Source organism: Oncorhynchus keta, chromosome 28, assembly GCF_023373465.1.
Source record: "Oncorhynchus keta strain PuntledgeMale-10-30-2019 chromosome 28, Oket_V2, whole genome shotgun sequence".
NCBI lineage: Eukaryota > Metazoa > Chordata > Actinopteri > Salmoniformes > Salmonidae > Oncorhynchus > Oncorhynchus keta.
The window spans coordinates 8,853,808-8,875,346 of NC_068448.1; the positions used below are offsets into that span (position 1 = coordinate 8,853,808).

The 21,539-nt window shown below is 46.6% G+C and overlaps 2 protein-coding genes across 5 annotated transcripts in view; one reads left to right on the top strand and one right to left on the bottom strand.

The window, feature by feature from the left end:
* The window catches only part of LOC118360454 (copine-8-like), a 228,852-nt gene that overhangs the window by 88,625 nt on the left and 118,688 nt on the right, over positions 1 to 21,539 (top strand). The window lies entirely within an intron of this gene.
* LOC127913163 (translation initiation factor IF-2-like) lies at positions 9,061 to 9,812 on the bottom strand. 2 transcript variants are annotated; one of them, XM_052484730.1, is made up of 2 exons: positions 9,348 to 9,812; positions 9,061 to 9,287 (listed from the first exon to the last, which is right to left on the bottom strand). In XM_052484730.1, exons 1-2 carry the CDS (start codon positions 9,550 to 9,552, stop codon positions 9,076 to 9,078), a joined length of 417 nt encoding a protein of 138 aa, XP_052340690.1. In that variant the 5' UTR covers positions 9,553 to 9,812; the 3' UTR covers positions 9,061 to 9,075. The 2 variants fall into 2 exon arrangements, with proteins under 2 accessions (XP_052340690.1, XP_052340689.1); XM_052484729.1 differs by having other exon boundaries at positions 9,061 to 9,317.

Here is a 21,539-nt window from a genome sequence, read left to right on the forward strand (position 1 = left end):
AAGAGCAATGGTGAGTTCGGTCACTGATGTTGGGCAATTAGGCCTGGCTTGCAGTCCGGGTTCCAATTCTTCCCAAAGGTATTCAATTGGGTTTGAGGTCAGGGTCTGTGCAGGCCACTTCGCGCTCCTTAACTAGGAAACCAGCCACACCATTGTCTGGGAGGAAACACCGTTCAACTGGCGATTAGACCTGGCTTGCAGGCGGCGATTTACACCACTCCAGCCGACGCCTGGCATTGCAGATGGTGATTTTAGGCTTGTGTGCGGCTGCTCGGCAATGGAAAAAAAAATTGCGAAGATATCCGACAAACAGTTGTTGTGCTGACGTTGCTACCAGAGGCCGTTTGGAATGTGATAGTGATTGTTGCAACCAAGGACAGACTATTTTTACGTGTTATGCACTTCAGCACTCAACGATCCTGTTCTGTGAGCTTGTGTGGTCTACCACTTCGTGGCTGAGCCGTTGTTGCTCCTAGACGTTTCCACTTCACAATAACAGCACTTCCATTTCACCGGGACAGTTCTAACAGGGCAGAAATTTGACATGTTGGAAATGTGGCATCCAATGTCGATTTCACATTGAAAGTCACTGAGCTCTAGAAGGCCATTCTACTGCCAATTTTTGTTTATGGAGATTGCATGGCTGTGGGCTCGCTTTTATACAGATGTCAGCAACGGGTGTGTAGTTGAAATAGCCAAATCCACTCATTTGAATGGGTGTCCACATACTTCTGTAAATGTAGTCTCTCTCCCTCGCTCTCTCGCTCTCTCGCTCTCCCTCTCTCACTCAGGCTCTCTCTCTCTCTCTCTCTCTCTCTCTCTCTCTCTCTCTCTCTCTCTCTCTCTCTCTCTCTCTCTCTCTCTCTCTCTCTCCTCTCTCTCTCTCTCTCTCTCTCTCTCTCTCTCTCTCTCTCTCTCTCTCTCTCTCTCTCTCTCTCTCTCTCTCTCTCTCTCTCTCTCTCACTCTCTCTCTCGCTCTCTCTCTCTCCCTCTCTCACTCTCTCGCTCTCTCTCTCTCCCTCTCTCACTCACTCGCTCTCTCTCTCTCTCTCTCTCTCTCTCTCTCCTCTCTCTCTCTCTCTCTCTCTCTCTCTCTCTCTCTCTCTCTCTCTCTCTCTCTCTCTCTCTCTCTCTCTCTCTCTCCCCTCTCTCTCTCTCTCTCTCTCTCTCTCTCTCTCTCTCTCTCACTCTCTCTCTCGCTCTCTCTCTCTCCCTCTCTCTCCCTCTCTCTCTCTCTCTCTCTCGCTCTCTCTCTCTCTCGCTCTCTCTCTCGCTCTCTCTCTCTCTCTCTCTCTCTCTCTCTCTCTCTCTCTCTCTCTCTCTCTCTCTCTCTCTCTCTCTCTCTCTCTCTCTCTCTCTCTCTCTCTCTCTCTCTCTCTCTCTCTCTCTCTCTCACTCTCTCTCTCTCTCCTTCTGAAGAAAAGGAGGGTGACGTGTATCCACACTAGAGAATGCCAGCTAAAAGAATACTATGATAAAAAGGAATGAGAGGCCCGCACACTGAACATTAACCATCAAGGAAATGCAGGGAAGCAATGTGTGCTATGACAGCTGCCCCCAAATTCAAGTAAACATTTTGAACCATAGCAACAAAAAAACAACTCTGTGCATGGGGTTTACACTGTACTGTATTTGTAAATATGCCAGTTCTGCATTTTAAAGACAGATGGTACCTTGTGGTTCTGTAATGAACAGACTGGGATGAGGCTTGACACAAATGTATTCAGTGAAAACTGGAGCAGCAAGCTGGAGGAGAGAACGCGTTTGTCTCATCTTGACTTCAGAGACTTGAGTTTTAAGTTTTTTGCTTAATGTCCTCGATCGGCTGTTGCCAGTTCTGACTACATTTACATTTGAGTAATTTAGCAGACACTCTTATCCAAAGTGACTCACAGGAGCAATTATGGTTAAGTGCTTTGCTCAAGGGCACATCCACACATTTTTCATCTATTCAGCTCAGGGATTCAAACCAGGAACCTTTCGGGCACTGGTCCAATGCTCTTAAAACCGCTAAGCTTCCTGCATAACACAACACAGGCCGTTCTTCACAGACAAGGAGGAAATGTGCTCTTACTGATAAAAAATAAGGAGTGGAAAACTGAAAACCCTTTTCAGTAGATATTCTTAGGATGCACCCTATTCCCTATGTGGGTCCTGGTCAAAAGTAGTGCGTTATATAGGGTGCCATTTGGCACAAGTTGAAGAGGATCCATACAGATCAGCCATGTTTATTTCAGGCTCCCGGTGTCTTGCATTATGTACCTGGAGGTGAAGCGTTTGAGGCCGGCTGGCAGTAATTAGCCTGCGGTGTCTTGGGACATCCTACAATTAGACCGCTGAGCCACTAAACGGCCATTTTATACCCGTGGCTGAGCTTTCTAACACAGAAAGGGCCCTCACTAATAACGTGTTCCTGCTTAGGTTGGGGGAAAAAACTTCTATAATCTTGCTGACATTACAACCTTTCTATTTATTTGCACCGAGGGGGATTTTGTTATTTTGTTCCCATTATGAATCCATATTCAAATTTGAATTAATTTCTAAGAATGATGTGCTAACTAAAGCTTTCTCATCTGCACATCAAAAGATCTCAGTTAGTTTGAAAGTGTCTTGATGTTTATACAGTAAATCTAAGAAGGACTCCTTTCTTCCTTTCTTCCTTCCTTTCTTTCTTTCTTTCTTTCTTCCTTTCTTTCTTTCTTTCTTCCTTTCTTTCTTTCTTCCTTTCTTTCTTTCTTTCTTTCTTTCTTCCTTTCTTTCTTTCTTTCTTTCTTTCTTTCTTTCTTTCTTCCTTTCTTTCTTTCTTCCTTTCTTTCTTTCTTTCTTTCTTCCTTTCTTTCTTTCTTTCTTTCTTTCTTCCTTTCTTCCTTCCTTTCTTTCTTTCTTCCTTTCTTCCTTCCTTTCTTTCTTTCTTCCTTTCTTTCTTTCTTTCTTTCTTCCTTCTTTCTTTCTTTCTTCCTTTCTTTCTTCCTTTCTTTCTTTCTTCCTTTCTTTCTTTCTTTCTTTCTTCCTTCCTTTCTTTCTTTCTTTCTTTCTTCCTTTCTTTCTTCCTTTCTTTCTTTCTTCCTTTCTTCCTTCCTTTCTTTCTTTCTTCCTTTCTTTCTTCCTTTCTTTCTTCCTTTCTTTCTTTCTTCCTTTCTTCCTTTCTTTCTTTCTTTCTTTCTTCCTTTCTTCCTTTCTTTCTTTCTTTCTTTCTTCCTTTCTTCCTTCCTTTCTTTCTTTCTTTCTTCCTTTCTTTCTTTCTTTCTTTCTTCCTTTCTTCCTTTCTTTCTTTCTTTCTTTCTTCCTTTCTTCCTTTCTTTCTTTCTTTCTTCCTTCCTTTCTTTCTTTCTTTCTTCCTTTCTTCCTTTCTTTCTTTCTTCCTTTCTTTCTTTCTTTCTTTCTTTCTTCCTTTCTTTCTTTCTTTCTTCCTTTCTTCCTTTCTTTCTTTCTTCCTTTCTTTCTTTCTTTCTTTCTTTCTTCCTTTCTTCCTTCCTTTCTTTCTTCCTTTCTTCCTTTCTTTCTTTCTTTCTTCCTTTCTTCCTTTATTTCTTTCTTTCTTCCTTCCTTTCTTTCTTTCTTTCTTCCTTTCTTCTTTTCTTCCTTTCTTCTTTTCTTTCTTTCTTCCTTTCTTCCTTTCTTCCTTTCTTCTTTTCTTTCTTTCTTCCTTTCTTCCTTTCTTTCTTTCTTCCTTTCTTCCTTTCTTTCTTTCTTTCTTCCTTTCTTCCTTTCTTTCTTTCTTCCTTTCTTTCTTCCTTTCTTCCTTTCTTCCTTTCTTCCTTTCTTTCTTTCTTTCTTTCTTTCTTTCTTTCTTTCTTCCTTTCTTCCTTTCTTTCTTTCTTCCTTTCTTTCTTTCTTTCTTTCTTTCTTCCTTTCTTTCTTTCTTTCTTTCTTCCTTTCTTTCTTCCTTTCTTCCTTTCTTCCTTTCTTTCTTCCTTTCTTCCTTTCTTTCTTTCTTCCTTTCTTCCTTTCTTTCTTTCTTCCTTTCTTTCTTCCTTTCTTCCTTTCTTTCTTTCTTCCTTTCTTCCTTTCTTTCTTTCTTCCTTTCTTTCTTTCTTTCTTCCTTCCTTTCTTTCTTTCTTTCTTCCTTTCTTCCTTTCTTTCTTTCTTCCTTTCTTCCTTTCTTTCTTTCTTCCTTTCTTCCTTTCTTTCTTTCTTTCTTTCTTCCTTTCTTCCTTTCTTTCTTTCTTTCTTTCTTCCTTTCTTCCTTCCTTTCTTTCTTTCTTTCTTCCTTTCTTTCTTTCTTTCTTTCTTTCTTCCTTTCTTCCTTTCTTCCTTTCTTCCTTTCTTTCTTTCTTCCTTTCTTTCTTTCTTTCTTTCTTCCTTTCTTCCTTTCTTTCTTTCTTTCTTCCTTTCTTCCTTTCTTTCTTTCTTTCTTTCTTTCTTCCTTTCTTCCTTTCTTCCTTTCTTCCTTCCTTTCTTCCTTTCTTCCTTTCTTCCTTTCTTTCTTTCTTTCTTCTTTTCTTTCTTTCTTCCTTTCTTTCTTTCTTTCTTTCTTCCTTTCTTTCTTTCTTCCTTTCTTCCTTCCTTTCTTCCTTTCTTCCTTTCTTCCTTTCTTTCTTCCTTTCTTCCTTTCTTTCTTTCTTCCTTTCTTTCTTTCTTTCTTTCTTCCTTTCTTTCTTTCTTCCTTTCTTCCTTTCTTTCTTTCTTCCTTTCTTTCTTTCTTTCTTTCTTTCTTTCTTTCTTTCTTTCTTCCTTTCTTTCTTCCTTTCTTCCTTTCTTCCTTTCTTTCTTCCTTTCTTCCTTTCTTTCTTTCTTCCTTTCTTCCTTTCTTTCTTTCTTCCTTTCTTTCTTTCTTTCTTTCTTCCTTTCTTTCTTTCTTTCTTTCTTTCTTCCTTCCTTTCTTTCTTTCTTTCTTCCTTTCTTTCTTCCTTTCTTCCTTTCTTCCTTTCTTTCTTTCTTTCTTTCTTTCTTCCTTCCTTTCTTTCTTCCTTTCTTCTTTTTTCTTTCTTTCTTCCTTTCTTCTTTTCTTTCTTTCTTTCTTCCTTTCTTCCTTTCTTTCTTTCTTCCTTTCTTTCTTCCTTTCTTTCTTCCTTTCTTTCTTTCTTCCTTTCTTTCTTCCTTTCTTCCTTCCTTTCTTTCTTTCTTCCTTTCTTCCTTTCTTTCTTTCTTCCTTTCTTTCTTTCTTCCTTTCTTCCTTTCTTTCTTTCTTCCTTTCTTCCTTTCTTTCTTTCTTCCTTTCTTTCTTCCTTTCTTCCTTTCTTTCTTCCTTTCTTTCTTTCTTTCTTCCTTTCTTTCTTTCTTTCTTTCTTCCTTTCTTTCTTTCTTTCTTTCTTTCTTTCTTTCTTCCGTCCTTTCTTCCTTTCTTCCTTTCTTTCTTTCTTTCTTTCTTTCTTTCTTTCTTTCTTCCTTTCTGTTTTGAGGCGAACGTTTCATTTTGCAAGAGGAGTCAGAGGTAATGTAAATACTGTTTGAAGATGAGGTTTTGTGTTTAATGTTTTCAGGAAATGGAACAAGGTTTCAGAAATTGTGTTTTAGCAATTGAGAAAAACTGTAAAAGAAGTGCAGAGAGCCAATCATGCAGAGCGGACATTTCCCACCCATAGTAGAACCCTCCGACGGAAAGTAAATGGGAGGACACTGGACATTTCCCACCCATAGTAGAACCCTCTGAGGGAAAGTAAATGGGAGGACACTGGACATTTCCCACCCATAGTAGAACCCTCTGAGGGAAAGTAAATGGGAGGACACTGGACATTTCCCACCCATAGTAGAACCCTCTGAGGGAAAGTAAATGGGAGGACACTGGACATTTCCCACCCATAGTAGAACCCTCCGACGGAAAGTAAATGGGAGGACACTGGACATTTCCCACCCATAGTAGAACCCTCTGAGGGAAAGTAAATGGGAGGACACTGGACATTTCCCACCCATAGTAGAACCCTCTGAGGGAAAGTAAATGGGAGGACACTGGACATTTCCCACCCATAGTAGAACCCTCTGAGGGAAAGTAAATGGGAGGACACTGGACATTTCCCACCCATAGTAGAACCCTCTGAGGGAAAGTAAATGGGAGGACACTGGACATTTCCCACCCATAGTAGAACCCTCTGAGGGAAAGTAAATGGGAGGACACTGGACATTTCCCACCCATAGTAGAACCCTCCGGGGAAAGTAAATGGGAGGACACTGGACATTTTTTAACCTTAAGCAAGATAATTGCACTGATTTTATTATTGTATCAAAAGTCAAAACAGTTTGTTTATTCGCTACTGGGGCCACAAACCTCATCAAGGACAGAGTCCATGCTGCTGGAGAAGTGGCATACAGAGATGGACAGTACTTCTGTTACATTTCAAATATGTATTTCAATTACTTCTGAGTATTTAAGCATTTATATTATACTGGGCTGAACTACACTCTGATGTATTTTGTAAAATAAACTTTCAAGAGCTATTTTCAAAATACAAAAACCTTTCCTAGGCCATGTTTTTTTTTAGAGCGGTTCACCATTTTGTGGGCACCTTTCACCCTCATTGGTATCAGAAGTCTGATGGCACTATGGTGTGATAAGACCGTAGGCTAAATTAGGTTGTCTAGAAGGGATACAGCTTTTGTCAAAATTGACTTTCGTAGGAAGTTTAGGAGAACTTACGCCGCAGGTTAAGACAATTAACATAGCAGGTTAGGAAAATTAAGTTGACCAGGACAGAGGTTCTAAAGTTGACCAGGACAGAGGTTCTAAAGTTGACCAGGACAGAGGTTCTAAAGTTGACCAGGACAGAGGTTCTAAAGTTGACCAGGACAGAGGTTCTAAAGTTGACCAGGACAGAGTTTCTAAAGTTGACCAGGACAGAGGTTCTAAAGTTGACCAGGACAGAGGTTCTAAAGTTGACCAGGACAGAGGTTCTAAAGTTGATCAGGACAGAGGTTCTAAAGTTGATCAGGACAGAGGTTCTAAAGTTGACCAGGACAGAGGTTCTAAAGTTGATCAGGACAGAGGTTCTAAAGTTGATCAGGACAGAGTTTCTAAAGTTGACCAGGACAGAGTTTCTAAAGTTGACCAGGACATTGGTTCTAAAGTTGACCAGGACAGAGGTCCTAAAGTTGACCAGGACAGAGTTTCTAATGTTGACCAGGACAGAGGTTCTAAAGTTGACCAGGACAGAGGTTCTAAAGTTGACCAGGACAGAGGTTCTCAAGTTGACCAGGACAGAGTTTCTAAAGTTGACCAGAACAGAGGTTCTAAAGTTGACCAGAACAGAGGTTCTAAAGTTGATCAGGACAGTTTCTAAAGTTGACCAGGACAGAGGTTCTAAATTTGGCCAGGACAGAGGTTCTAAAGTTGACCAGGACAGAGGTTCTAAAGTTGACCAGGACAGAGGTTCTAAAGTTGACCAGGACAGAGTTTCTAAAGTTGACCAGGACAGAGTTTCTAAAGTTGATCAGGACAGAGGTTCTAAAGTTGACCAGGACAGAGGTTCTAAGGTTGACCAGGACAGAGATTCTAAAGTTGACCAGGACAGAGTTTCTAAAGTTGATCAGGACAGAGTTTCTAAAGTTGACCAGGACAAAGGTTCTAAAGTTGACCAGGACAGAGTTTCTAAAGTTGATCAGGACAGAGTTTCTAAAGTTGACCAGGACAGAGGTTCTAAAGTTGACCAGGACAGAGGTTCTAAAGTTGACCAGGACAGAGGTTCTAAAGTTGACCAGGACAGAGTTTCTAAAGTTGACCAGGACAGAGTTTCTAAAGTTGATCATTACAGAGTTTCTAAAGTTGACCAGGACAGAGGTTCTAAAGTTGACCAGGACAGAGTTTCTAAAGTTGATCAGGACAGAGTTTCTAAAGTTGACCAGGACAGAGGTTCTAAAGTTGACCAGGACAGAGTTTCTAAAGTTGATCATTACAGAGTTTCTAAAGTTGACCAGGACAGAGGTTCTAAAGTTGACCAGGACAGAGTTTCTAAAGTTGACCAGGACAGAGTTTCTAAAGTTGACCATTACAGAGTTTCTAAAGTTGACCAGGACAGAGGTTCTAAAGTTGACCAGGACAGACATTTAATTTTCTCTTCCTCCTCTCTTTTATCTCTTTATCTTTCTTTGTTGTAAAGTCAAATGATGCTCTTTAACTCTGATCCTGTTTTCACCAGTGGGATTCAATGACTTGAATAACAAAGCTTATCTCATTAATATAAGATATTTTGTTCCACTGCAGAGCTATGATGATTTTTACATCTAGTTAGGTTGTTGCCCAAATACTGCAGTAAAAACTATTTATTCAACAAGCATAACATGACTTTTAGACAGCTGAAGGACACACATTTTATTCTGGATACGTACAGTGGCAAGAACAAGTATGTGACCCCTTTGATCTGATCCTCATCTAATTCACAGCAACAGACAAACACAGTCTGCTTAAACTAATAACACACAAATTGTTGTCTTTTTCTTTTCTATGTTGAATGCATAATTTAATCATTCACAGTGTAGGTTGGAGAAGGTATGTGAACCCCCAAGGCTAATGACTTCTCCAAAAGATCATTGAAGTCAGGAGTCAAATCAATAGGATGAGATTGGAGATGTTGGTTAGAGCTGCCCTGCCCCATAAAAAAACACTCACAAAATCTTGAGTTGCTATTCACAAGAAGTATTGCCTGATGTGAACCATACCTCAAACAAAAGAGATCTCAGGAGACCTACGATTAATTGTTGCCTTGCATGAAGCTGGAAAGGGTTCCAAAAGTCCACGGAAAGACAAATTGTCTCTGTAAAAAAAAACATTGCTGCACATTTGAATTTCGCAAGAGAGCACCTGGATGGTCCACAGGGCTACTGACAAAATATTCTGTGGACAGATGAAACTAAAGTTGTGTTGTTTGGAAGGAAGGAACACACAACACTCTGTGTGGAGAAGAAAAGGTACAGCACACCAACATCAAAACCTCATCCCAACTGTAAAGTCTGGTGGAGGGAGCATCATGGTTTGGTTTGCTGCCTCAGGGCCTGGACAGCTTGCTATCATCAACGGAAAAATGAATTCCCAAGTTTATCAAGACATTTTGCAGGAGAATGTAAGGCTATCTGTCCACCAATTGAAGCTCAGCAGAAGTTAGTTGATGCAACAGGACAACAACCCAAAAGACAGAAGTACATCAACTACAGAATGGCTTGAACAGAAGAAAATACGCCTTCTGGAGTGGCCCAGTCAGAGTCCTGACCTTCTGGAGTGGCCCAGTCAGAGTCCTGACCTTCTGGAGTGGCCCAGTCAGAGTCCTGACCTTCTGGAGTGGCCCAGTCAGAGTCCTGACCTTCTGGAGTGGCCCAGTCAGAGTCCTGACCTTCTGGAGTGGCCCAGTCAGAGTCCTGACCTTCTGGAGTGGCCCAGTCAGAGTCCTGACCTTCTGGAGTGACCCAGTCAGAGTCCTGACCTTCTGGAGTGGCCCAGTCAGAGTCCTGACCTTCTGGAGTGGCCCAGTCAGAGTCCTGACCTTCTGGAGTGGCCCAGTCAGAGTCCTGACCTTCTGGAGTGGCCCAGTCAGAGTCCTGACCCTCTGGAGTGGCCCAGTCAGTCCTGACCTCAACCCGATTGAGATGCTGTGGCACGACCTCAAGAGAGCGGATCACACCAGACATCCCAAGAATATTGTGGAACTGAAACAGTTGTGTAAAGGGGAATGGTCCACAATTCCTCCTGACCGCTGTACAGGTCTGATCTGCAACTACAGAAAACGTTTTGTTGAGGTTATTGCTGCCAAAGGAGGGTCAACCAGTTATGAAATCCAAGGGTTCACATACTTTTCCCACCCTGTACTGTGAATGTTTACACTGTGTGTTCAATAAAGACATGAAAAATTGTAATTGTTTGTGTGTTATTAGTTGTGACCTAGATGAAGATCACATACAATTTTATGACCAATTTATGCAGAAATCCAGGTAATTCTAAAGGGTTTTCTTCTCATCATGTTTTAGAGTCAATATTCTATTAGAGGTCTCGGTACTCATATTTAGGTCCCGGTACTCATCATGTTTTAGAGTCAATATTCTATTAGAGAGGTCTCGGTACTCATATTTAGGTCCCGGTACTCATCATGTTTTAGAGTCAATATTCTATTAGACGTGCAGGTACTCTTGAGCAGTAGAAAATTCAAAGTGGACACCTGCCCACTTCACACACAGGCTATATTATTGTATGTGCAACTGTTTGTGTGCAATGAAAAACACAGGGTGTGCCACCTGATTCTTCCTGTTGCAGTCTTCGTGGCCACAGGCCTATGACAGCCCCCCCCCACCCCCCCATTTCATATGCCTGACACATAGTTGATATCCTCTGCATTGCTGACTGCCTGGTTAAATACCAACACCATTCCTCATCCTAATGACCAGATGTGAACAGCTACCAAAGATTGCTTCCATTCTCCCCCTCCGTCTCTTCCATTCTCTGTCTCTGTTTCTTCCATTCTCTCTCTCTGTTTCTTCCATTCTCCCCCTCCGTCTCTTCCATTCTCCCCCTCCGTCTCTTCCATTCTCCCCCTCCGTCTCTTCCATTCTCTCTCTCTGTTTCTTCCATTCTCCCCCTCCGTGTCTTCCATTCGCTCTCTCTGTTTCTTCCATTCTCCCCCTCTGTCTCTTCCATTCTCTCTCTCTGTTTCTTCCATTCTCCCCCTCTCACTCTTCCATTCTCTCTCTCTGTTTCTTCCATTCTCCCCCTCCGTCTCTTCCATTCTCCCCCTCTGTCTCTTCCATTCTCTCTCTCTGTTTCTTCCATTCTCCCCCTCTCACTCTTCCATTCTCTCTCTCTGTTTCTTCCATTCTCCCCCTCCGTCTCTTCCATTCTCCCCCTCTGTCTCTTCCATTCTCTCTCTCTGTCTCTTCCATTCTCTCTCTCTGTCTCTTCCATTCTTCCCCCTGTCTCTTCCATTCTCCCCCTCCGTTTCTTCCATTCTCCCCCTCCGTCTCTTCCATTCTCTCTCTCCTTCTCTTCCATTCTCTCTCTCCGTCTCTTCCATTCTCTCTCTCCGTCTCTTCCATTCTCCCCCTCCGTCTCTTCCATTCTCTCTCTCCTTCTCTTCCATTCTCCCCCTCCGTCTCTTCCATTCTCTCTCTCCTTCTCTTCCATTCTCCCCCTCCGTCTCTTCCATTCTCTCTCTCCGTCTCTTCCATTCTCTCTCTCCGTCTCTTCCATTCTCTCTCTCCGTCTCTTCCATTCTCCCCCTCCGTCTCTTCCATTCTCCCCCTCCGTTTCTTCCATTCTCCCCCTCCGTCTCTTCCATTCTCTCTCTCCTTCTCTTCCATTCTCTCTCCTCTTCCATTCTCTGTCTCTGTCTCTTCCAATCTCCCCCTCTTTCTCTTCCATTCTCCCCCTCCGTCTCTTCCATTCTCTCTCTCCTTCTCTTCCATTCTCCCCCTCCGTCTCTTCCATTCTCTCTCTCCGTCTCTTCCATTCTCTCTCTCCGTCTCTTCCATTCTCTCTCTCCGTCTCTTCCATTCTCCCCCTCCGTTTCTTCCATTCTCCCCCTCCGTCTCTTCCATTCTCTGTCTCTGTTTCTTCCATTCTCCCCCTCTTTCTCTTCCATTCTCCTCCTCTGTCTCTTCCATTCTCCCCCTCCGTTTCTTCCATTCTCCCCCTCCGTCTCTTCCATTCTCTCTCTCCTTCTCTTCCATTCTCTCTCTCCTTCTCTTCCATTCTCTCTCTCTGTTTCTTCCATTCTCCCCCTCCGTCTCTTCCATTCTCTGTCTCTGTCTCTTCCAATCTCCCCCTCTTTCTCTTCCATTCTCCCCTCCGTCTCTTCCATTCTCTCTCTCCTTCTCTTCCATTCTCCCCCTCCGTCTCTTCCATTCTCTCTCTCCGTCTCTTCCATTCTCTCTCTCCGTCTCTTCCATTCTCTCTCTCCGTCTCTTCCATTCTCCCCCTCCGTTTCTTCCATTCTCCCCTCCGTCTCTTCCATTCTCTGTCTCTGTTTCTTCCATTCTCCCCCTCTGTCTCTTCCATTCTCCCCCTCTGTCTCTTCCATTCTCCCCCTCCGTCTCTTCCATTCTCCCCCTCTGTCTCTTCCATCCTCTCTCTCTGTTTCTTCCATTCTCTCTCTCTGTCTCTTCCATTCTCTCTCTCTGTCTCTTCCATTCTCCCCCTCCGTCTCTTCCATTCTCCCCCTCCGTCTCTTCCATTCTCCCCCTCTGTCTCTTCCATTCTCTCTCTCTGTTTCTTCCATTCTCTCTCTCTGTCTCTTCCATTCTCTCTCTCTGTTTCTTCCATTCTCTCTCTCTGTTTCTTCCATTCTCCCCCTCCGTCTCTTCCATTCTCCCCCTCCGTCTCTTCCATTCTCCCCCTCTGTCTCTTCCATTCTCCCCCTCTGTCTCTTCCATTCTCTCTCTCTGTTTCTTCCATTCTCTCTCTCTGTCTCTTCCATTCTCTCTCTCTGTTTCTTCCATTCTCTCTCTCTGTTTCTTCCATTCTCCCCCTCCGTCTCTTCCATTCTCCCCCTCTGTCTCTTCCATTCTCTCTCTCTGTTTCTTCCATTCTCTCTCTCTGTCTCTTCTATTCTCCCCCTCTGTCTCTTCCATTCTCCCCCTCCGTCTCTTCCATTCTCCCCCTCCGTCTCTTCCAATCCCCCCCTCTTTCTCTTCCATTCTCCCCTCCGTCTCTTCCATTCTCTGTCTCTGTTTCTTCCATTCTCCCCCTCTTTCTCTTCCATTCTCCCCCTCCGTCTCTTCCATTCTCTGTCTCTGTTTCTTCCATTCTCCCCCTCTTTCTCTTCCATTCTCCCCCTCTGTCTCTTCCATTCTCCCCCTCCGTTTCTTCCATTCTCCCCCTCCGTCTCTTCCATTCTCTCTCTCCTTCTCTTCCATTCTCTCTCTCCGTCTCTTCCATTCTCTCTCTCCGTCTCTTCCATTCTCCCCCTCCGTCTCTTCCAATCTCCCCCTCTTTCTCTTCCATTCTCCCCCTCTTTCTCTTCCATTCTCCCCCTCCGTCTCTTCCATTCTCTGTCTCTGTCTCTTCCATTCTCTCTCTCTGTTTCTTCCATTCTCCCCCTCCGTCTCTTCCATTCTTCCCCTCTGTCTCTTCCATTCTCCCCCTCCGTCTCTTCCATTCTCCCCCTCCGTCTCTTCCATTCTCCCCCTCTGTCTCTTCCATTCTCTCTCTCTGTTTCTTCCATTCTCCCCCTCTGTCTCTTCCATTCTCTCTCTCTGTCTCTTCCATTCTCCCCCTCTGTCTCTTCCATTCTCCCCCTCTGTCTCTTCCATTCTCCCCCTCCGTCTCTTCCATTCTCCCCCTCCGTCTCTTCCATTCTCTCTCTCTGTCTCTTCCATTCTCCCCCTCCGTCTCTTCCATTCTCCCCCTCCGTCTCTTCCATTCTCCCCCTCTGTCTCTTCCATTCTCTCTCTCTGTCTCTTCCATTCTTCCCCCCTGTCTCTTCCATTCTCCCCCTCTGTCTCTTCCATTCTCCCCCTCCATTTCTTCCATTCTCCCCCTCCGTCTCTTCCATTCTCTCTCTCCTTCTCTTCCATTCTCCCCCTCCGTCTCTTCCATTCTCTCTCTCCGTCTCTTCCATTCTCTCTCTCCGTCTCTTCCATTCTCTCTCTCCGTCTCTTCCATTCTCCCCCTCCGTCTCTTCCATTCTCCCCCTCCGTCTCTTCCAATCTCCCCCTCTTTCTCTTCCATTCTCCCCCTCCGTCTCTTCCATTCTCTCTCTCCTTCTCTTCCATTCTCCCCCTCCGTCTCTTCCATTCTCTCTCTCCGTCTCTTCCATTCTCTCTCTCCGTCTCTTCCATTCTCTCTCTCCGTCTCTTCCATTCTCTCTCTCCGTCTCTTCCATTCTCCCCCTCCGTCTCTTCCATTCTCCCCCTCCGTCTCTTCCATACTCCCCCTCCGTCTCTTCCATTCTCTGTCTCTGTTTCTTCCATTCTCCCCCTCTGTCTCTTCCATTCTTCCCCCTGTCTCTTCCATTCTCCCCCTCTGTCTCTTCCATTCTCTCTCTCCTTCTCTTCCATTCTCTCTCTCCGTCTCTTCCATTCTCTATCTCCGTCTCTTCCATTCTCCCCCTCCGTCTCTTCCATTCTCTCTCTCCTTCTCTTCCATTCTCCCCCTCCGTCTCTTCCATTCTCTCTCTCCGTCTCTTCCATTCTCTCTCTCCGTCTCTTCCATTCTCTCTCTCCGTCTCTTCCATTCTCTCTCTCCGTCTCTTCCATTCTCCCCCTCCGTCTCTTCCATTCTCCCTCTCCGTCTCTTCCAATCTCCCCCTCTTTCTCTTCCATTCTCTGTCTCTGTTTCTTCCATTCTCCCCCTCTTTCTCTTCCATTCTCCCCCTCCGTCTCTTCCATTCTCTGTCTCTGTTACTTCCATTCTCCCCCTCTTTCTCTTCTATTCTCCCCCTCCGTCTCTTCCATTCTCCCCCTCCGTCTCTTCCATTCTCTGTCTCTGTTTCTTCCATTCTCCCCCTCGGTCTCTTCCATTCTCCCCCTCTTTCTCTTCCATTCTCTCTCTCCGTCTCTTCCATTCTCCCCCTCGGTCTCTTCCATTCTCCCCCTCTTTCTCTTCCATTCTCCCCCTCCGTCTCTTCCATTCTCTGTCTCTGTTTCTTCCATTCTCCCCCTCTTTCTCTTCCATTCTCCCCCTCTTTCTCTTCCATTCTCCCCCTCCGTCTCTTCCATTCTCTGTCTCTGTTTCTTCCATTCTCCCCCTCGGTCTCTTCCATTCTCCCCCTCTGTCTCTTTCATTTTCCCCTCTGTCTCTTCCATTCTCCCCCTCTGTCTCTTCCATTCTCCCCCTCTGTCTCTTTCATTGTCCCCTCTGTCTCTTCCATTCTCCCCCTCTGTCTCTTCCATTCTCCCCCTCTGTCTCTTTCATTTTCCCCTCTGTCTCTTCCATTCTCCCCCTCCATCTCTTCCATTCTCCCTCTCTGTCTCTTCCATTCTTCCCCTCTGTCTCTTTCATTCTCCCCCTCTGTCTCTTCCATTCTTCCCCTCTGTCTCTTCCATTCTCCCCCTCTGTCTCTTCCATTCTTCCCCTCTGTCTCTTCCATTCTCCTCCTCCGTTTCTACCATTCTCCCCCTCCGTCTCTTCCATTCTCCCCCTCTGTCTCTTCCATTCTCCCCCTCTGTCTCTTCCATTCTCCCCCTCTGTCTCTTCCATTCTCCCCCTCTGTCTCTTCCATTCTCTCTCTCCGTCTCTTCCATTCTCTCCCTCCGTCTCTTCCATTCTCTCTCTCCGTCTCTTCCATTCTCTCCCTCCGTCTCTTCCATTCTCCCCCTCCGTCTCTTCCATTCAAATCAAATCAAATCAAATCAAATTTATTTATATAGCCCTTCGTACATCAGCTGATATCTCAAAGTGCTGTACAGAAACCCAGCCTAAAACCCCAAACAGCAAACAATGCAGGTGTAAAAGCACGGTGGCTAGGAAAAACTCCTAGAAAGGCCAAAACCTAGGAAGAAACCTAGAGAGGAACCGGGCTATGTGGGGTGGCCAGTCCTCTTCTGGCTGTGCCGGGTAGAGATTATAACAGAACATGACCAAGATGTTCAAATGTTCATAAATGACCAGCATGGTCGAATAATAATAAGGCAGAACAGTTGAAACTGGAGCAGCAGCAGTCAGGTGGAATGGGGACAGCAAGGAGCCATCATGTCAGGTAGTCCTGGGGCACTGTCCTAGGGCTCAGGTCCTCAGAGAGAGAAAGAAAGAGAGAATTAGAGAGAGCATATGTGGGGTGGCCAGTCCTCTTTTGGCTGTGCCGGGTGGAGATTATAACAGAACGTGGCCAAGATGTTCAAATGTTCAGTAATGACCCAGCACGGTTGATTAATAATAAGGCAGAACAGTTGAAACTGGAGCAGGAGCATGGCCAGGTGGACTGGGGACAGCAAGGAGTCCTCATGTCAGGTAGTCCTGGGACATGGTCCTAGGGCCCAGGCCAGTTGAAACTGGAGCAGCAGCATGGCCAGGTGGACTGGGGACAGCAAGGAGTCATCATGTCAGGTAGTCCTGGGGCATGGTCCTAGGGCTCAGGTCCTCCGAGAGAGAAAAGAAAGAGAGAAGGAGAGAATTAGAGAACACACTTAGATTCACACAGGACACCGAATAGGACAGGAGAAGTACTCCAGATATAACAAACTGACCCTAGCCCCCGACACATAAACTACTGCAGCATAAATACTGGAGGCTGAGACAGGAGGGGTCAGGAGACACTGTGGCCATTCTCTCTCTCCGTCTCTTCCATTCTCCCCCTCCGTCTCTTCAATTCTCTCCCTCCGTCTCTTCCATTCTCCCCCTCTGTCTCTTCCATTCTCCCCCTCTGTCTCTTCCATTCTCTCCCTCCGTCTCTTCCATTCTCTCTCTCCGTCTCTTCCATTCTCTCCCTCTGTCTCTTCCATTCTCCCCCTCCATCTCTTCCATTCTCCCTCTCTGTCTCTTCCATTCTTCCCCTCTGTCTCTTTCATTCTCCCCCTCTGTCTCTTCCATTCTTCCCCTCTGTCTCTTCCATTCTCCCCCCTCTGTCTCTTCCATTCTTCCCCTCTGTCTCTTCCATTCTCCTCCTCCGTTTCTACCATTCTCCCCCTCCGTCTCTTCCATTCTCCCCCTCTGTCTCTTCCATTCTCCCCCTCTGTCTCTTCCATTCTCCCCCTCTGTCTCTTCCATTCTCCCCCTCTGTCTCTTCCATTCTCCCTCTCCGTCTCTTCCATTCTCCCCCTCCGTCTCTTCCATTCTCTCTCTCCGTCTCTTCCATTCTCTCCCTCCGTCTCTTCCATTCTCCCCCTCCGTCTCTTCCATTCTCTCTCTCCGTCTCTTCCATTCTCCCCTCCGTCTCTTCCATTCTCTGTCTCTGTTTCTTCCATTCTCCCCCTCGGTCTCTTCCATTCTCCCCCTCTGTCTCTTTCATTTTCCCCTCTGTCTCTTCCATTCTCCCCCTCTGTCTCTTCCATTCTCCCCCTCTGTCTCTTTCATTGTCCCCTCTGTCTCTTCCATTCTCCCCCTCTGTCTCTTCCATTCTCCCCCTCTGTCTCTTTCATTTTCCCCTCTGTCTCTTCCATTCTCCCCCTCCATCTCTTCCATTCTCCCTCTCTGTCTCTTCCATTCTTCCCCTCTGTCTCTTTCATTCTCCCCCTCTGTCTCTTCCATTCTTCCCCTCTGTCTCTTCCATTCTCCCCCTCTGTCTCTTCCATTTTTCCCCTCTGTCTCTTCCATTCTCCTCCTCCGTTTCTACCATTCTCCCCCTCCGTCTCTTCCATTCTCCCCCTCTGTCTCTTCCATTCTCCCCCTCTGTCTCTTCCATTCTCCCCCTCTGTCTCTTCCATTCTCCCCTCTGTCTCTTCCATTCTCTCTCTCCGTCTCTTCCATTCTCTCCCTCCGTCTCTTCCATTCTCTCTCTCCGTCTCTTCCATTCTCTCCCTCCGTCTCTTCCATTCTCCCCCTCCGTCTCTTCCATTCTCTCTCTCCGTCTCTTCCATTCTCCCCCTCCGTCTCTTCCATTCTCTCCCTCCGTCTCTTCCATTCTCCCCCTCTGTCTCTTCCATTCTCCCCCTCTGTCTCTTCCATTCTCTCCCTCCGTCTCTTCCATTCTCTCTCTCCGTCTCTTCCATTCTCTCCCTCTGTCTCTTCCATTCTCCCCCTCTGTCTCTTTCATTTTCCCCTCTGTCTCTTCCATTCTCCCCCTCCATCTCTTCCATTCTCCCTCTCTGTCTCTTCCATTCTTCCCCTCTGTCTCTTTCATTCTCCCCCTCTGTCTCTTCCATTCTTCCCCTCTGTCTCTTCCATTCTCCCCCTCTGTCTCTTCCATTCTTCCCCTCTGTCTCTTCCATTCTCCTCCTCCGTTTCTACCATTCTCCCCCTCCGTCTCTTCCATTCTCCCCCTCTGTCTCTTCCATTCTCCCCCTCTGTCTCTTCCATTCTCCCCCTCTGTCTCTTCCATTCTCTCCCTCCGTCTCTTCCATTCTCTCTCTCCGTCTCTTCCATTCTCTCCCTCCGTCTCTTCCATTCTCCCCCTCCGTCTCTTCCATTCTCTCTCTCCGTCTCTTCCATTCTCCCCCTCCGTCTCTTCCATTCTCTCTCTCCGTCTCTTCCATTCTCTCTCTCCGTCTCTTCCATTCTCTCTCTCCGTCTCTTCCATTCTCCCCCTCCGTCTCTTCCATTCTCCCCCTCCGTCTCTTCCATTCTCTCTCTCCGTCTCTTCCATTCTCTCTCTCCGTCTCTTCCATTCTCCCCCTCCGTCTCTTCCATTCTCCCCCTCCGTCTCTTCCATTCTCTCTCTCCGTCTCTTCCATTCTCCCCCTCTGTCTCTTCCATTCTCTCTCTCTGTTTCTTCCATTCTCCCCCTCCGTCTCTTCCATTCTCCCCCCTCTCTTCCATTCTCTCTCTCCGTCTCTTCCATTCTCTCTCTTCCATTCTCCCCTCCGTCTCTTCCATTCTCCCCCTCCGTCTCTTCCATTCTCCCCCTCCGTCTCTTCCATTCTCCCCCTCTGTCTCTTCCATTCTCCCCCTCTGTCTCTTCCATTCTCCCCCTCTGTCTCTTCCATTCTCCCCTCTGTCTCTTCCATTCTCTCCCTCCGTCTCTTCCATTCTCTCTCTCCGTCTCTTCCATTCTCTCCCTCCGTCTCTTCCATTCTCCCCCTCCGTCTCTTCCATTCTCCCCCTCCGTCTCTCTTCCATTCTTCCATTCCCCCTTTCTCCGTCTCTTCCATTCTCTCTCTCCGTCTCTTCCATTCTCTCTCTCCGTCTCTTCCATTCTCCCCCTCCGTCTCTTCCATTCTCCCCCTCCGTCTCTTCCATTCTCTCTCTCCGTCTCTTCCATTCTCCCCTCTGTCTCTTCCATTCTCTCTCTGTTTCTTCCATTCTCCCCCTCCGTCTCTTCCATTCTCCCCCTCTGTCTCTTCCATTCTCTCTCTCCGTCTCTTCCATTCTCCCCCTCCGTCTCTTCCATTCTCCCCCTCCGTCTCTTCCATTCTCCCCCTCTGTCTCTTCCATTCTCCCCCTCCGTCTCTTCCACCCCCCCTCCCCCCATCCGTCTCTCTAATCTCTCTAATTCACCCCATTTCTATCACCGGGGTAATGGAGAGAATGGGAAATGTTTTCTCTCTTCACGATAGTTACTGCCTGGGGCCCTAAGGGAAGGGGAGCTGTAGAATGGAAGGCTATATATTTAGCCTGCAATACATAATGTGGCATGCATCTAATTTGATTCGTTATTTTGCACAAGAAAAGGGCTATACAAAATAAGTGGCTTAAAGTTGTGTGCTCTCTGTTTGTGAGAGAAAAGGATCCCCACCTTGTTCACTTTTCTGTACACAGACACCTTTAACCGACAGCATCACAGACACCTTTAACCGACAGCATCACAGACACCTTTAACCGACAGCATCACAGACACCTTTAACCGACAGCATCACAGACACCTTTAACCGACAGCATCACAGACATCTTTAACCGACAGTATCACAGACACCTTTAACCGACAGTATCACAGACACCTTTAACCGACAGCATCACAGACATCTTTAACCGACAGCATCACAGACACCTTTAACCGACAGCATCACAGACACCTTTAACCGACAGTATCACAGACATCTTTAACCGACAGCATCACAGACATCTTTAACCGACAGCATCACAGACACCTTTAACCGACAGCATCACAGACATCTTTAACCGACAGCATCACAGACACCTTTAACCGGCAGTATCACAGACACCTTTAACCGACAGCATCACAGACATCTTTAACCGACAGCATCACAGACACCTTTAACCGGTAGTATCACAGACACCTTTAACCGACAGCATCACAGACATCTTTAACCGACAGCATCACAGACATCTTTAGCCGACAGCATCACAGACACCTTTAACATTTACATTTACATTTAAGTCATTTAGCAGACGCTCTTATCCAGAGCGACTTACAAATTGGTGCATACACCTTATGACATCCAGTGGAACAGCCACTTTACAATAGTGCATCTAAATCTTTTTAGGGGGTGGGGGGGGAGAAGGATTACTTACCCTATCCTAGGTATTCCTTGAAGAGGTGGGGTTTCAGGTGTCTCCGAAGGTGGTGATTGACTCCGCTGTCCTGGCGTCGTGAGGGAGTTTGTTCCACCATTGGGGGCCAGAGCAGCGAACAGTTTTGACTGGGCTGAGCGGGAACTGTACTTCCTCAGTGGTAGGGAGGCGAGCAGGCCAGAGGTGGATGAACGCAGTGCCCTTGTTTGGGTGTAGGGCCTGATCAGAGCCTGGAGGTACTGAGTGCCGTTCCCCTCACAGCTCCGTAGGCAAGCACCATGGTCTTGTAGCGGATGCGAGCTTCAACTGGAAGCCAGTGGAGAGAGCGGAGGAGCGGGGTGACGTGAGAGAACTTGGGAAGGTTGAACACCAGACGGGCTGCGGCGTTCTGGATGAGTTGTAGGGGTTTAATGGCACAGGCAGGGAGCCCAGCCAACAGCGAGTTGCAGTAATCCAGACGGGAGATGACAAGTGCCTGGATTAGGACCTGCGCCGCTTCCTGTGTGAGGCAGGGTCGTACTCTGCGGATGTTGTAGAGCATGAACCTACAGGAACGGGACACCGCCTTGATGTTAGTTGAGAACGACAGGGTGTTGTCCAGGATCACGCCAAGGTTCTTAGCGCTCTGGGAGGAGGACACAATGGAGTTGTCAACCGTGATGGCGAGATCATGGAACGGGCAGTCCTTCCCCGGGAGGAAGAGGAGCTCCGTCTTGCTGAGGTTCAGCTTGAGGTGGTGATCCGTCATCCACACTGATATGTCTGCCAGACATGCAGAGATGCGATTCGCCACCTGGTCATCAGAAGGGGGAAAGGAAGATTAATTGTGTGTCGTCTGCATAGCAATGATAGGAGAGACCATGTGAGGTTATGACAGAGCCAAGTGACTTGGTGTATAGCGAGAATAAGAGGGGCCTAGAACAGAGCCCTGGGGGACACCAGTGGTGAGAGCGTGTGGTGAGGAGACAGATTCTCGCCACGCCACCTGGTAGGAGCGACCTGTCAGGTAGGACGCAATCCAAGCGTGGGCCGCGCCGGAGATGCCCAACTCGGAGAGGGTGGAGAGGAGGATCTGATGGTTCACAGTATCGAAGGCAGCCGATAGGTCTAGAAGGATGAGAGCAGAGGAGAGAGTTAGCTTTAACAGTGCGGAGTGCCTCCGTGATACAGAGAAGAGCAGTCTCAGTTGAATGACTAGTCTTGAAACCTGACTGATTTGGATCAAGAAGGTCATTCTGAGAGAGATAGCGGTAGAGCTGGCCAAGGACGGCACGCTCAAGAGTTTTGGAGAGAAAAGAGAGAAGGATACTGGTCTGTAGTTGTTGACATCGGAGGGATCGAGTGTAGGTTTTTTCAGAAGGGGTGCAACTCTCGCTCTCTTGAAGACGGAAGGGACGTAGCCAGCGGTCAGGGATGAGTTGATGAGCGAGGTGAGGTAAGGAGAAGGTCTCCGGAAATGGTCTGGAGAAGAGAGGAGGGGATAGGTCAGCGGGCAGGTTGTTGGGCGGCCGGCCGTCACAAGGCGAGATTTCATCTGGAGAGAGGGGAGAAAGAGGTCAGAGCATAGGGTAGGGCAGTGTGAGCAGAACCAGCGGTGTCGTTTGACTTAGCAAGCGAGGATCGG

Bases quoted from the DNA above. Each gene is read 5' to 3' on its own strand.
- LOC127913163 (XM_052484729.1), bottom strand. From the start codon at position 9,552: ATGTCTGGTGTGATCCGCTCTCTTGAGGTCGTGCCACAGCATCTCAAT. The intron at 9,318-9,347 runs GTCAGGACTCTG...TCACTCCAGAAG, and splicing joins TGACTGGGCCACTCCAGAAG to GTCAGGACTCTGACTGGGCC.